Source organism: Helobdella robusta (genome assembly GCF_000326865.2).
Source record: "Helobdella robusta unplaced genomic scaffold HELROscaffold_1, whole genome shotgun sequence".
Classification (NCBI taxonomy): domain Eukaryota; kingdom Metazoa; phylum Annelida; class Clitellata; order Rhynchobdellida; family Glossiphoniidae; genus Helobdella; species Helobdella robusta.
Window position 1 is genome coordinate 2,012,182 of NW_008703570.1, and position 16,981 is coordinate 2,029,162.

Below are 16,981 nucleotides of genomic sequence, written 5' to 3' on the forward strand. Positions count from 1 at the left end.
TAGTTCATTTTGACAAAGTCACTCATTTTCTTACATAAACATCAAAAAAAACTGATGATGATTCATTCGGAATCTAAATATGGCCTTAATTGCAGCATGAATTCGGAAAATATGTTTATTTTGAATTTTAATAAACTAAACGTTCACAAAAAAACTTTAGTGAGAAAAATTTAAAAAACGAACTACAAACATATTAACGCCAAACATTCGGTAGAATTTATAGAATATTGTAAAAATTATGGTCTATTACCAACATATATATATATATATATATATATATATATATATATATATATATATATATATATATATATATAAATATATATATATATATTGATAAAATTTTGAACGGTTTGGCCGCATTTGAATTTCTCTATATTTTTCTCTTATTTTGGTGATTTGTTCGATGTTATATTGTTAATTTTGGTATTAATTTATAGTTAAAATTAGGGGAAGTATTAATATATTTTTATTTTTAGGATTAATATTAAAATTAATTAAATATTTCGAAAATTAATTAAATGGTTGAAACTGTATTGGTAATATATACGTTTGTTATTTTCTGTTGTGAGTTCGTACGATTCCAAAGGTTGTTTTGTATAGCTATTTGTTATCTGGAATTTTACAATGGCGAGTAAATGTACAAAGTGCGTAAAAGTTACTAAAGACGGTGTGCAATGTTTTCAATGTGAAAATATTTTTCATGCAAAATGTGTTGGAGTAAATGAGGAGGTTGTTGAGATAACACGTACTTTGTTGAATTTCAAATGGTACTGTGATATTTGTTTGAAGACGGTATCCAACATTAGATTATTGACAAAGACAGTAAATGATAATAACAATGAAATCAAGTTGAAGGTGGATCAAATTAATGCTGCGAATATTTCGTTAAAACATGAACTGGACATAATCAAAAATATGATTAAAGATAATGGTTCAAAATTAGAAAAGCTTGATGAACCAGGTTCTAAGTTAAGTGTTGAAATTGATCATCTTAAAAGTGAATTGCAAAAAACATGGGCAAGTGTTGTTGGCCAGGAGGTTAAAAAAGGTATGCAAAGCATTAATGTTGAAGTAAAAACAGTACAAAAAACATTAGATGAGGCACAGGAAATAAAAGAGAGAGAAAAAAACATTATGATGTTTAATGTAACTAAAGGAGATAATGACAGAGATCGAGTCAAGGAAATAATCAAGAAACTGTCGAGTGATATCAAAGATTCTGATATGAAAAGAATAATAAGACTGGGTAAAAGGGTTGAATCAACAAATAGGCCAATTTTGATAGTGATGGATAACATTTCAGCTAAAGAGTTGGTGATGAAGAGTTCATACAAACTTAAGCAAATGTCTGAAAAACTTAGTAAGGTATGGATTGCCAATGATCTGACTGCTGAACAGAGGAGTGAATTGAAAAGTTTGATTGCTAACGCAAAGTCAAGAGAAGCTGCATGTACGGGAGGTTTTTTATACAGGGTCAAAGGACCTGTGGGAAAGTGGCGGATCGTGAGTTTCAAAAAGTCATAAAAGGTAAAGGTAAAAGTCATAAGAAAAACAATGGTTGTAAAATTCTTAACAATGTTAAAATAGGACTAGGGCTTTTGAATATTAGGTCAATTTTGTCGAAATATGATAAAGTGTATGAGATAATTTGCGATGGTTTGGATATCTTAGTTTTGACTGAAACATGGCATGGGTCCAGTAATGAAATTGCTGTTAGGCGGGCAATGCCACCAGGTTATAATTTTGTGGATTTTGTCAGACCTCTTGATCCATTTCATGGTGGATTAATAATTTATTTTTAAAAATGTTTTAATTTTAAACTCATCAGATTACCTGTGTTAAAGACTTTTGAGGCATTAGCCATTAAATTAAAAATAAATGGAACTCATATTGTTTTATTGGCTGTTTATAGACCAGGATCGGCTTTAATTTCATCTCTATTCTTTCAGGAGCTTGTTGCTGTTTTAGAGATAATATCCTTGCTTAGTAACAATGTTGTCTTAGCTGGTGATTTTAATGTGCATGTAGAGAAACACATGGATCCTCACAGTGTGTCATTATGTGAAATTTTTGGTAATTTTAATCTTGTTAATAGAATAAATGAACCAACGCATGAATTAGGAGGTGTGATAGACCTGATTATCACTTCTATGTCTTTTCCAGTTTTCGATATTCGAGTTCTGCCTCCGGGAGTTTTCTCTGATCATGGTTTGGTTCAGGCATGTTTATCAATTGATCAAGTTATAAGAATGAAAAAAAAGGATGGTTCGATCTTGGAAAAACATGAATCACGATCGTTTTATTTCTTTGGTTCTTGATTCTCCTTTAAATAGATTATGCCAGGGTGGAAATACTGATGATTTATGGAATTTATTTGAAAGCGAAATGACGAAAATCACTGAAATAGTTGCACCTTATCGTATGGTTGAGGTTAGAGATGATCCGATGGCACCTTGGTTTGATTCTGAATGTAGACGGTCGAAGGCTTATTGTAGAAAAATGGAAAAACGATATAGAAAAACGTTGAAGGAAGAAGATAAAAAAAAATGGGTAATGGCCATGAAAGCAAAAAGTTTCATATACACTCAAAAGAAAAATCTATATTGGAAGGAGCTCGTTAAGGATAATCAAAATAATCCAAAAAAAATTTGGAGTATTATTAATAAATTGCTGTGTAAGGAAATTGGTAGTAGCAGTTTAAAAGATGCCACTGACCATACAGCTCAAAAATTTTTAACGTTTTTCAATAATAAAATAGATAAAGTTCGAGAATTGACAAAGACTGCGGATTATCCAAATTTCAATCAGTCAGAGTTCAAAGTTGAAAATGTGTTCTCTACTTTTCCAGTATGCACTGAAGATGATGTTAAAAGAATAGTTCTAAGTTCTCCATCAAAATCATGTTCGTTGGATATTTTGCCTACGCACATTTTTCAGAAACATATAAATTTGTTTACTAGGTTTTTAACCAGTTTTATTAACCTTTGTTTCAAACAAGGCAACTTTCCAAACAGACTTAAACATGCGATTGTTACACCGCTGTTAAAAAGACCAGGCATGAACATTAATGATTTAAACAACTATAGACCAGTGTCCAATCTTTCGTTTATTTCAAAGGTGATTGAGAGAATTGTTGCTAAGGAGCTGTTGACGCACATACGCCGAAACAATTTATTGCCTGTGTTTCAGTCAGGATATAGACAACATCATTCAACGGAAACGGCTTTGTTGCAGGTTTTATCGGTTTTGTTGGAAAACATCGATGTTGGAAATTCCTCCCTGCTGGTATTTTTAGATATGAGCGCAGCTTTTGACTGCATTGATCACGATATCCTCTTAAGACGACTGGCGATCTGTTTTGGTTTATCAGGTACAGTGGAATTATGGTTTCGGTCTTATTTGTTACAACGAACGCAACAGGTGTTATTTATGGATGATTTATCGGCAATTCATTTGGTTTCAACTGGTGTGCCACAGGGCTCAGTGTTAGGACCAATATTATTTTTGTTATATACGGCTGAGATTTTTAATATACTGGATTTTTATGGATTTATGGGTCACGCTTTTGCAGACGATATTCAGATAACAGTAAATGGACCCCCAGAAAGATTCCAATCTATAGTTGATAACTTTGTCCAGTGTTTATCGGATATTAATGACTGGATGGCAACAAATCGATTGAGGCTAAATCGGAGCAAGACTCAACTGTTGCCAGTTGGTACATGGCAGCAGCTTTCTAAGATGAGTATAGATTCTGTTTTGATTGACGATTTGAATATACAATTTTGTTCCACAGCAACAAGTCTAGGTTGGATATTAGATTCCAGATTGACAATGGTTGAACATATAAAATTTTTATCCAGAGTATGTACTGTTCAATTACGAAAATTGAATTTGATAAGAAGATCAATAGATAAAAAAAACGGCTGAATGTTTGGTTCATTCATTCATTCACTCGAGACTCGATCACTGTAATAGTTTGTATTATGGATTGCCGGAGAAGTCAATTGCTATGATTCAGTCTATTCATAATCGTGCAGCAAAAGTCGTGGTTGGTGGGGCAAAGTTCGATCATGTAACTCCTATATTTAAAGAACTGCACTGGTTGACGATTGAAAAAAGGGTGATTTTTAAAATATCTATGATCATGTTCAGATGTTTGAATGGATGCGCACCAAAATACCTCGTTGACAAATGTTTGCCACGAGTGGTTTCTACACGAACAATTCGACTTCGGTGTGATGAAGATTGGAACAAGAAATTTTTCAGTTTGTGGACCAGCTGTGTGGAATAGCCTTCCTTTTTATTTAGGAAATCATGAATTAAATTTAATTATGTTTAAGAAATTATTGAAAACTTACCTGTTTTTGTTGTAACAAACAATTTATGTTTATGATTTATTGAATTTATTTATAGATTTTATAGATGCGGTCATTCATGAATTTATTGCATTATTTATGATGGCGCCTTTGAGATAATAATTTAATTGGCGCTGTATAAATGTCCTGATAATAATAATAAATATATATATATTTGCAATATATTCTATAAATTCTTCCAAATGTTTGGCGTCAATATGTTTGTATTTCGTTTTTTCGATTTTTCTCACTAAAGTTTTTTTAAGAACGTTTAGTTTATTAAAATTCAAAATAAACTTATTTATCATCATTAGTGTGGAATCATTCGGAATCGAAATATGGCCTTATTTGCAGCATGAATTTGGAAAATAAATTCACCTCTTATGATATTGATATTGATTATGTTATTGTAATGTAAGATTTCAACATTGTGGTCCAAGATTTGTCTAGTAATTTTAGTATATAAATGCATGACTTTCACTCAAGTTTTCCAAGTCTCGTCGTTCCAAAAAGCCATGGTTTAATGTAAAAATCTCATAGTTATTAAAACGTAAAAACTTCTTATTTCATAAATACATCAAAAATCTTAGTGATGCTAACTCCAAAACCTATTAATCTGTTAGAAATTTTTTTACAAAAACCAAGCGTTCATTAAAAAAACTATTATGAAAATAAATTCACCTCTTATGATATTGACCTAAGAACAAAATGGCAATTGATTAATGAAATCCTCAACATAAAACATCGCCAAATATCAAACGCCTAAAAAACGGTGTCTTATTTAATATTTGCTACTTATTAAATAAAAACTTCATCAAATCCATTAACAATATTTAACAAAAATTTGGCTGTTATACCTCCAGATCATAAAATATTAATACAATACAATATTTTATTTGGCCACAAAATTTGAGACTTATCGAGCACAGCCGCCTTTTCAAAATATGATATATAATTGTCAGTTTCATATACATATATATATATATATATATATATATATATATATACATACATACACATATACATACATACATATACATACATACAACAAAACAAATAAGCCGCAATCTTACTAACAAATTGTCAGAGTTTATAAAAATATACACTTGCAAGACTAGCACATATACATGTCAAGTACATACAAGTACAGCCAGTACAGTATAGAACATACTATATACATCGTAATCTTACTAACAATGTTCAATTCACCTATATATAACAAACACACAAACATTCTTATCTGAATTCATTGTCAAAATAAAATAATTTTTTTAATAATGTCTACAAATCATTAAACTTATTATGCAAAAACCAAGATAAACATACAGAATGTACGTACACAACACATGAATGCACATCTACATGTCATTACCAAAAATAATTGACAAAATTTGAACTTTCACAAAAAACAATTTAATAATCACAATCACAGTTTATTAAAAACAATTTCAATTTATTTATTAAAATTTTCACATTAAAAATATCCACAGGAAAATCCATTTGTAAAACGTGGTTCTAGTTTCTTGGACCCCTGCATATGATATGGTTGAAGAGCATATTTGTTTTTGAATTATTCGTCTTTAAAAAATTTTGTCTTCTCTTCGCGTTACAGTAATTGTAGTAATGGCTGAACATCTGTGGTAATTTATTTAAAAGTTGTTTGTAAACAAAACAATCTGCACAGTGTAGCTTTAGTTGGTTGAATCTTAAATTATTTGTCTGCTGAAAAAGAGGTTTTGTATGAGTGAGTTTTTTTGATAGCGTTATTGTCCTAATTGCTCTTTTCGTTAATATTATTATTGGATTTGTTACTGTTGAACATGTACCTGACCAGATAATATTACAATAAAAACATGCGGCAAAACTATAGTGTTGCAAAGCAGGTTCAAGCATGATTTTAGTAAATAAAATTTGATTTTGTTTATGACTCCAATTGATCTTGCCAATTTAGAACATATGTTAAGAACATGTGGCTTGAATGATAACTTTTGGTCCAACATAACTCCCAAAAATTTTACTGTCTTACTTTCTATGATGAGAGTGTTGTTGACTATGATTTTATATGGCTCCTTGTAATTCATATAATTCACTGGCCCAAATACTATGGCATCAAATGTCGTATCAATATACTTTCAAAAAATTGATTATCAAGATATCTTTTCAATAGTTAGTAAAAAAATCTAAATAAAAAAAAATCGATCTCAAATGACACTTGCAGTATGTTTATAGTTAAATTGTTCATAGATGAGTTGGTTATGTTCTACTCTTTTTCAAATATTCTAGAAAAAGCAGTTTCCAAGAGATTAACTACGTTTATTGCCGTTGAATATTCTAAGTAACCATAGTATGAATTTAGAAAGACCTAAAACTGATCTAACCATTCTTGAATTCGACCAACTGGTTCTGAAAAGTCTTGAAAGTAAAGAAATGACCGTGGGAGTGTTTGTCGACTTATCTAAGGCTTTTGACATAATCAACCATGAATTGCTTTTAAATAAATTGTTCCATTATGACTGTCGTGGACAAGTATTGGATTAGTTCACCCCTTACTTCTCTAATAGATCACAATATGTACACGTGAACGGTTCTAGCTCCTCCATTTTATCCGTAAATTGTTGAGTCCCTCAAGGTTCCATCTTTAGATCGCTTTAGTTTTTCTTATACATTAATGATTTACTTAAAGCTTCATGAATTGTCAACTGTATTCTCTTTGCCAATGAAACAAATTTATTCTACTCATCACGTAACTTGAATGAAAACAATGCTTTGATAAATTCAGAGATCTCAAAATTTGATAAATGGTTTAAGATGGTTCGCCTAGCAATTAAAGTTGAAAAATGTGCTTACACTATTTTTGGACCAGCAATTCTAACAAAAGGGACTTAAGATTTGAAAATTAGTTTAATCAATCTCGATATTTTGCGTGCTGATCTAATTAAATTTTTAGGGATTCAATTACAAAGTAATTTGTCATGGTCATCCCATATTGTCTTTGTTCTTAAAAGAAATTTTTAGATATTTTGTATAAATTGAAACATAATTTTAACTATTCAACATTAAACTCGTTGTATTTTTGCTTTATTCACTCCTACTTATGTTATTGTGTCTTTATTTGGGGCAATGGTTTAAAGTATATAATTAATCAGATTTTAGTATGTCAAAAAAATTTGTAAGAGTATTGTATAAGTTTAACTACAACTCTCACGTTCAACACATATTTTTTCCAGTTGGTATACTTATTATTAATCAACTGTATGTTTATTTTGCTGCTATTTTTATATATAAATACCTTAACAACTGGTTGCCATCCTTTTTCAATAATTGTTTATACTTAGAAAGCATTATAAAAAGCAAAATTACAAGCAAGATAAACAATATATATAAAATTTATATCCACAATGCAAGACTAAAATTGATTTGGGATGATATTATCCTAGTTGACATTAAAACATAAAAGGTTTGTTACCTTTTAAAAAGCGCTTGAAAGTGTTCGTTCTTAATAACAAGCCTCCGTGAGGGGTTGCAATTTTCAATTAATTAACTTCATACATGGTACTTGATCTCAAGCAAATTTATGAATTAATGGTTTAGTTAGTGTGGTTGGATTGGCAGTGTTGGTTCGGTGATTGGTTACCGTTTACTTAATGTATGTGAGGTTTTCTGAGCGTGGAGGCTGGGTATGACTGAGTGGTTGCTGGTTGTGGGGGTGAAAGTGGTAAGTTTCTGGTTTGTTTGCTTGAATTGGTATTATTAGGTCGATGAATGGTTGCTATATACTTTATGTTCTGTTTTTCTTGTAAATGTGTCAAAATAATGATTGAATCGTTGCAGGTAAGTAGTTGTATCGTGTGCGGTGTGTTTCTGGTTTGAGTGATTTAATTGACTTATATTGTTGGATCATTGAAGTATAGGAATTAGGGCATTTAAGTTCTAATTACATAAATTTATGTATTAATAATTCATTTTTTATTTTGCCTAATATTAAATATTTGCCTATATTTTGGTTTACTTTTTAGTGATAATATTCCCGAACTAATTTTGCAAATTTTTAGTAATTTTAGTCATGTATTTTTCTCTCCAACGTGTTAATACAATTCTCATACAAATTTAGATACATATTTATAATTTTAAGACTAGTATTTTCTTTTTTTATTTTTTTTGTCGATTGAAAAGGTGTCTGTGCTCGATGAATCTTTTTTTTGACTCTTCACGTTCATCTTGAGCCTTGTTCTTTTTTATTCTCTGAGGAACTCTTATAAAATTGTATTGTTTATTCTTAAAATAATTTTGTCTAAACTTAATCGCTTTCATATTAATTTTATTGGTTTTTCAGTTTTATCCGAAGAGGGAGCTGTTTACAAAGATGTTAATTTCTCCATTGCGTTTAGGTCGAAAGATATTCCGGTAGCTAACATACTGATCGGAGATGAACTTCAACATACATTTCCCGCTCCTTTGTCGCCTCTGGATAAAAACACTATTAGTGGTGTCGCTTTCAATATATATAATAACATTTGGGAAACAAATTACATTTTTTGGTATCCATATTTAGATGGCGATGAACATTTTAAATGTCATTTTTTTATCGATTACTTCTAAAACGTTAATACTTTTCGACCTATTACGCTTTTTACATTAACTGATGATATAATATGCGTGATATAAATGGAAAAATATTTTCAATAGACAACTATAAAATTAAATTCACCGTTTTTGTGTAATTTCAATTTTTTTCAAAATTTTTGGCAAAGCAACTTGCTTACTTATACCTGCATCATTACTTGTCAGGGTTTTAGCTGCGACCGGGAAATTAACATACAAAGGGTATGAATACATTGGAATAGTAGTAATAGACGAATGGCAATGAAGCAAGTAAAAATAGCAACCAATCCGCTGGGTGTACAGATATGTTGGAAATAAAATAGACCCGGGAAGTTAATCGGTCGTGGTGAGTGGTAGTGGAAAAACTCTCGAAGTTACGCTGGTAGTTCGTGCAGTTAGTGGACGCTTTTACGTTGGTGGTTGTAACAGTCGTTGGAAGCAGTTACGTCGGTGGTTGGTATAGTTGGCGGAAGCAGTTACATCGGTGGTTAGTACAGTCAGTGGAAGCAGTTACGTTGGTGGTTGGTACAGTTGGTGGAAGCAGTTACGTCGGTGGTCGGTACAGTTGGTGGAAGCAGTTACGTCAGTGGTTGGTACAGTCGGTAAAGCGGTTACGTTGGTGGTTATTAAATTCCAGAGTAGTCAGGGCAAACCCTGATAACGAAACGAAGTGACAACACGTCGGCAGTCAACGAGGCCTCCGCCAGAAGCTCCGCAGACAACGTGACAGCCGGTGTCCACATTCACAGTCATTGCTACATTTGATGAAAGTTTATGATTTTTTTGTTGGGAACTGTTGGCGAACCCTTACATTTGGTGCCAGAAGTGGGATATCTGTCAAAAGAAGTACGAAAGTGCGACAGATATCAACAGCTGTGAAACGTAGTTCCCCAGCGTTGAGTATTAAAAGTAAACCAAATCTTAATAATTATTAATTTTGAACGTGGGTGTGACGAAAGTGAATCGCGATAATAAAAGTAAACAAAATATAATAATTATTAATTTTGAAAGTTGGTAGAAAGTCGCTAAGTCATTTCAGAATGGACCGGTCGACGAGGTCAAAAACAATCAATCAGGAAGAAGAGAGTAAATTAGACCCAGTGCAGGCACTGCAGATGAAAATAATGGAAGAAGACGCAAGACGAAGGACACAACATGAGGATAAAGAAGCGAAGCAAAAGGAGGAAGAAAGAAAATCGCGGATGAAGTTGGAGGAGGAGGAAGCGAAGCAAAATGAGGAAGAAAGAAAGTTACGAATGAAGTTGGCGGAGAAGGAAGCAAAACAGAAGGAGGAAGACAGAAGGTTCAGAAGAGAGGCAGATATTCCGAGAATGGAACACAAGGAAGATACGGAAGAACAACTCGGAAGTGGTTGTTATAGCTGTGGTAACACCGGTCATCTTGCCAAGCATTGTCCGAGGAGAATAAAGGACGAACCAGTAAAACGGATCATGAAATGCCAGGTGAACCAGAGGTTAGATGGTACAGTGAATGAGCAGACCCAGGATGGAGTTGGTAAAAGGGTGCAAGTTAGAAAATTATTCAAAAGACCCTTTGTGAAGGTCCAGGTACAGGAGAAACAATTCTGCGATTCTCTGGTGGATAGTGGAGCCGAGGTATGTTGCATCAGTAAAAAATTATTTGATGCTTTAAATCTAGAGCGGATGGGCCAACTACGGATTGTAGGATTGGATGGACAGAGTAGGAAGGTTGACGCTACCTGGGTAACTGTGACTCTCCAGATAAAACACTGTGAAGTCATTGCACCAAGTGTGGAAGTTTGGTGTGCCATTATACCAGATACCCTCGAAAAGCTACTTATCACCCCCGATGTAGTTGAACGTTTGAAGGGTACAGAAGAATACGCAGTGCCGTTGGTAAGTTTGGAAGGAGATACAAGAAATGCCTCAGGTAAAGCTATTCGAAGAAGGATAAAAACATTTGATGGACTAGCGCAAGAAGGTAAAGAACAGATGTTTTACGATCCGGAGGTTGGGCTTACACAATGGGAACCATGGAATTAAGAAGCTAATAATAACCATAAAAACATTGATCACATTAGTCAATTTGATGTTAACGAATCGGAGAAGGGAGTTGCACATAGTGATGATAATGGTAATGTCAGGCAGTCTGTAGTCAGCAGATTCGTAGAGGAGGAGGAAGAAGTTGGTAATTGTAATAAATGTAATTCAGATGTCGGTGGTGCACGTAGGGCAGATGTCGGCGGGGCAGGTAACTTCAGGGTGGGGACAGAGAAAGCAGATGTCAATAGATCAGATGAAACACAGAATATCTAACACAAATGTTAGTGATTCAGAGGAATCAAATGCCGGTGGTGTCCGTAAAGCAGACGTGGCTGGGTTAGTCGAATCAGAGGTCAGCAGTTCAGAGCAGGAGGATGACGAAGAAGATGGTGAAGATGGTCAGTTTGATGACAATAGTAATTGTGGTGGTAGGTCCAATGTTTGGGTAAGAGATGAAGAAGATGATATTGGTAGATCACCTGAGGACGAAATATGTAATAATTGTAATGTTAAAATGGTGAAAGCTGTTGGTGGACCAGTGGTAGAAGAAGAAAAAAATAACAATAGTAAGGGTGGGTTAGTAATAGAATCGGAGGAGGTCAGTGATGAGGATGGCGATGATGAAAGAGGGAACGATGAAGGGGAAAATGACACTTGCATGACATGTATGAACGACTGCCAGGAAGTTGGAGGAAAAGCACAAAGAGGGTGCACCATGGGACGGAAGGAATTCATTCGAGAACAACGAAACTGTCCCTCGCTGCAAAAATATTGGCAGTATGCAGTGGTCAACAAAAAGAATTTTTGTATTGAATATGATGTCTTATATCACAAGGAGACGGTTATGGGTCACAAGGTGAGACCACTGTGTTTGCCCACGTGTAGAATTAAAACAGTATTGGAATTGGGGCATGATGCGCCAACAGCTGGACACATGACGGCCAAGTCGACCAGACAACGGATTGCGTTGAGTTTCTGGTTTCCCGAAATGTCGAACAAGATACGACAATATTGTAAATCGTGTGAAACCTGTCAGTTGAGAGCTCCTACGCGGACGCCAGAGAGAATTCCCATCACTCCTATCTCGAGGAACGATGATTTGCCGTTCTCTCATTTAGTCATGGACTGTGTCGGACCGATAGTAACTCCGGAGGCAGGAATCCAACCTCAATTCAACGCATTAGAGGGGATCTCATCATGATGTATAACTTATTTAGAGCTAAAGATCAACGTGACATCCCGGTAATGATGAAAGCTGGGGGACGAACAAGAGGACACGAAATGAAATTGACTGCTCTTCCATTCCATAAGAACTTGAGGAAACAATACTTTATCAATAGATCAATTTGTATCTGGAACAATCTGGGTGTCGATGTTGTGAATGCTGATAATGTGAATGATTTTTAAAAAAAGTTGGATACTTATTTTATGAATGCCAGATTTATGTATGATTGGAGGGCAAATGATACTTGATGTGACATTGGCTATATTTGACTTTTAAGAACATTAATTATTTTAAGTTTATTCAGTATAGACTCATAGGTTTATTTAATTTATTGTTTTAAAATTGTCTTAGTTTTGAGAAGGCACTGGGACGTTTCGTCTTGGCCTTTGTTTAACGTAATAATATAATACAATTATGCCTTGGTGGTAGTGGATTTGTTCACAAGATGGCCCATGGCATACCCCATGAAACGCATCAACGCCGAGATCACGTGTGATATTCTTTTGCAGATTTTTATGACTTTTTCTGTACCGAAGATTATCAGTTCAGACTGATGTACCAATTTCATCAGTCGTCTCACCCAGGAGATGTTAAAGAGATTGGAATGCAGTCCACGATTCAATTCCCCAGGTCATTCGGAAGCATCAGGAGTGGTAGAACGGTGTAATCAATCACTAAAAGCAATGATATTCAAGTTAGCGAAAGATCAACCACGAAGCTGGCATTGATTGTTGCCTTTTGTCCTATGGAGCCTACGAGAGAAACCCTCGTCAACGACGCATGTAAGTCCATTCACGGTGTTGTTTGGGACATTACCCCGAGACCGCTAACAATTTTAAGGGAATCATGGATAGGAGACCGTTGTTCTCCTTTGAACATTGGTAGACGACCAGATGAGTATTTAAGGACTCTTAAGAAACAATCTGGAAGAAGCAAAAACACTTGCGGAGGGACATGCCGATCAAGAGTAACAACGCTATACCCATCAATACAACTTACGGAGTACTGATCGTCAGTTTCAGTTGGGGGATTTGGTCATCCTGCTGATACCTACTCTGTTACGATACAAGTGGTGTAATAAGTGGCAAGGACCAGGAACAGTGGTGAAGGTGAAATCCCCTCATTCATACGTAATTGAAATTAACGGTCAACGACACCATGTACACATCAATCGTTTGCGGAAATACAACAGCCGATTTGAGGAAGCCGTCGTTAGCAGCTGTGCTATACTTCGGGATGGTGAAGAAGATTTTGGTAAGTTACGGTCATACGAACCTCAAGATAATCAGAATGTGAACGAGATAGATGAGTACATTGGGGGTATATCACACTTGTCTGCGGAACGAAAGGTTCAGGTGAAGAAGCTGGTAAGGAGATTTCATCAGATATTTGCGACCAAGGTGGGGCTGCATACAGTGGTTCAACACAGAATCAGGGTAAGTTCCGAATTAAAACCCAAGCGAATGCGGGCATATAAGGTACCAGAACTACTCAAAAAGGAGGTGAAGGCACAGATCGAGATGATGTTAGAACAGGATATAATCGTGCCGTCTACTAGTGAAATGGCCAGTCCAGTTGTATGTATTCTTAAGAAAAATGGTGGAGTAAGGCTGGCAATCAACTACAGATACGTCAATAAATATTCAGCTGGTGATGGTTACCCCACCCCTGACGTACGGGAAGTACTGCAAAAGATCACCAAGGCTCGATTCATCAGCAGTTTTGACGCTCGAAGTGGATACTGGCAGATTTCAATGGAGGAACAGTCAAGATATTTGACGGCATTTGTCTACGACGATGGGTTGTACGAATTCAAACGCATACCGTTTGGATTGAAATCAGCAAGCATCACTTTCACTCGAGCGATGGGTGAACTAACCAAAGACATGAGAAAATTTACTGAGGCATATATTGATGACGTAGCAGTTTTCTCTCAGACTTGGGACGAACACATACAGCATCTACAGATTTTTTTTGCTGTAGTGAACAAATCAGGGTTGACGTTTGATATAAAAAAAATGTCGAATTGCAGAAGAGCAGATACCATTCTTAGGACATGTGGTGGGATCAGGAAAAATTGACATAGATCCAACGAAGCTACAAAAGCTGGACAATATCCGATCCCCTACTACAAAGAGGGAGGTACGAAAGATTCTGGGATTTTTTAACTATTTCCAGAGTTTTATTCCACAGCTCGCCAGAAGACTTTCAGCATTACTGATTTGACTAAAAGCCGAGCAGGTAGTTCGATACGATGAACAGTAGAACCTAGAGCCTAGACGAAGTTACACAACAATTAAGGAACGCCACCAGCTTATACACTATCGATTACACACGTCCCTTTGGTCTGATTACTGATGCTAGCAATCATACTATTGGTTGTTGCCTAGTACAACAAGATGACATGGCGAAAGAAAGACCTGTTGCGTTCGCAAGTAGGAAATTATCAGATGTGCAAAGACGTTGGTCAAGCATTGAGAAGGAGGAATATGCCGTACTTTGGGCAATACAAAAATTCCGAAGCTGGATTTGTTTGTCCCCGATCTATGTTTATACGGATCAACATCCGTTGACATATTTAACAGAAACAGCTCAAAAAAGTTCGAAATTGATGAGATGGGTGTTAGCCTTGCAGGAGTATGATCTACATATCAAATACCGGGCGGGAAGTAAAAACATCGCGGATATACTCACAAGGATGATGGTGTCCCAAGAGGTGGTTGATGAGGAATGTCAGTAGGATGGGAGTGAATATTCCACCTCGTAGAATATTCAAATTTTTGAGGGAGAGGTATGTCAGGGTTTTAGCTGCGACCGGGAAATTAACATACAAAGTGTATGAATACATTGGGATAGTAGTGTTAGACAAATGGCAATGAAGCAAGTAAAAATAGCAACCAATCCGCTGGGTGCACAGATATGTTGGAAATAAAATAGACCCGGAAAGTTAATCGGTCGTGGTGAGTGGTAGTGGAAAAACTCTCGAAGTTACGCTGGTAGTTCGTGCAGTCAGTGGACGCTTTTACGTTGGTGGTTGTTACAGTCGGTGGAAGCAGTTACGTCGGCGATTGGTATAGTTGGCGGAAGCAGTTACGTCGGTGGTTGGTACAGTGGGCGGAAGCAGTTACGTCGGTGGTTGGTACAGTTGGTGGAAGCAGTTACGTCGGTGGTTGGTACAGTCGGTAAAGCGGTTACGTTGGTGGTTATTAAATTCCATAGTAGTCAGGGCAAACCCTAATAACGAAACGACACGTCAATTCAACAATCGTGAGTTGACAACGCGTTCGACAACCTACCCGTCACTTCAGCAGGCGTGAAGCAACATTACGTTCAACAAACGACACGTCAGTTCAGCAGACGTGAATTGACAGTGTGCTCAACTAACGACACGGCATTTCAGCAGCGGTGAAGTGACAACACGTCGGCAGTCAGCGAGGCCTCCGCCAGAAGCTCCGCAGACAACGTGGCAGCCAGTGTCCACATTCACAGTCATTGCCACATTTGATGAAAGTTTATGATTTTTTTGTTGGGACTTGTTGGCGAATCCTTACAATTACTCAAATTTGTTTTGTTCTGGGGACTACCATCAATTCACAAGAGATCGATCGCAGAGCATGTCCAGCTCAGATTTTTGTCGTAAAACCTCCTTCAAGTGTACTGGTTCACCACCATGAATGCAATAGTGTGGCAATAACTGCCATCTGGTAAGAATTTCTTTCGCGCACCGGTAACCAATGATTTTCCAACCACCTGGTTATGTAATCACGTCTACCAAGCCCAACAAACAGTCTTGCAACAGCGTTTTGAATGAGTTGAACTGTCTTAACCACACCAACCCAGAAGTGTAGCCAGGATATTTTGCGCTCGGAATTACTGTTTACAAAAACAATTCAAATTTTAATGGATCATTGTATTTAAAGATAAATTATAAATATACAAATTATAACATATGATTCAGTCACTGTTAAAGAAAGTTTACAATAGATTTATTTTTCTAGATTTCATTGTCGCAAACTGATCAATTCTGTTATTAAAATCTGTCATTTTCAATGTTTCTTTTTCAACACTGAGAAGAGCAAGATCACTAAGACGATCTTGTCCCATTGATGCACGCAGGTACGATAAAATAAGTTTTAATTTGCTGAATGATCGCTCACAGCTTGCAGTTAAAACTGCTATTGTCAATAAAATTTTTAGCGAAATTCGGAAATACGTCATTTTATAAAACACAATGAAACCAAAGAGATAGAAAGGACTTTCTGGTAGAGCTTCAGTTCGGTTACTGAGCAGCATTCTGCAATCACCTTTTTCAATGAAAAGTTCGTAGACATTGATGTCCGTGTCGTAGAAATTTTAAAAATTTGTACAATTAAGACGAATTGCATCTTCATCTGTTGCAGATAGAAGAGTCTTAACGTCCAGCAAAAATCCAAATTTATTATTCATGTCTTTTTGTCGTAAAAACGTGTTGACATCTCTTGTTGAAGCCGAACAAATACATTCGTCATAACACGCACAATTTCCTCTTCTGATGAAAGTCCTGCATCCCTTGCCAGTTCTCCAAGGCATTTTCTTACGTCTCCTGATTCTTCTGTCCACCTCAATCTCCCAAGTTGGGCATTTTGTTTTGGCGTTTTCTACAACAGCTTGGCTCAAACTATCACGAAGCGTGAAAAATTCTTGCTCCAAAGATTCAATATCTGTTGCAGCTTCCTTGAAATTCATTGTAGGATCTGTACCCGATCAATTTTCCCAAGAACGGTAATTTC

General features: G+C 35.7%; 4 protein-coding genes across 4 annotated transcripts; 3 read left to right on the forward strand and 1 right to left on the reverse strand.

Moving 5' to 3' along the window:
• Positions 1–627: 627 nt before the first annotated feature.
• Positions 628–2,321, forward strand: HELRODRAFT_158525 (hypothetical protein; the record flags this gene model as incomplete). Its single annotated transcript, XM_009010572.1, has 2 exons — positions 628–1,520; positions 1,832–2,321. The coding sequence occupies 2 exons, from the start codon at positions 628–630 to the stop codon at positions 2,319–2,321; spliced, it is 1,383 nt and encodes a 460-aa protein (XP_009008820.1).
• A 7,682-nt stretch (positions 2,322–10,003) lies between these two features.
• On the forward strand, positions 10,004–10,987 carry HELRODRAFT_158526 (hypothetical protein; the record flags this gene model as incomplete). The annotated part of the gene is made up of 1 exon (XM_009010573.1): positions 10,004–10,987. The coding sequence occupies one exon, from the start codon at positions 10,004–10,006 to the stop codon at positions 10,985–10,987; it is 984 nt and encodes a 327-aa protein (XP_009008821.1).
• A 169-nt stretch (positions 10,988–11,156) lies between these two features.
• HELRODRAFT_158527 (hypothetical protein) lies at positions 11,157–12,488 on the forward strand (the record flags this gene model as incomplete). Its single annotated transcript, XM_009010574.1, has 3 exons — positions 11,157–11,563; positions 11,670–11,764; positions 12,427–12,488. 3 exons carry the CDS (start codon positions 11,157–11,159, stop codon positions 12,486–12,488), a joined length of 564 nt encoding a protein of 187 aa, XP_009008822.1.
• A 3,699-nt stretch (positions 12,489–16,187) lies between these two features.
• On the reverse strand, positions 16,188–16,430 carry HELRODRAFT_62457 (hypothetical protein; the record flags this gene model as incomplete). Its single annotated transcript, XM_009010575.1, has 1 exon — positions 16,188–16,430. The coding sequence occupies one exon, from the start codon at positions 16,428–16,430 to the stop codon at positions 16,188–16,190; it is 243 nt and encodes an 80-aa protein (XP_009008823.1).
• Between the last annotated feature and the right edge of the window lie 551 nt (positions 16,431–16,981).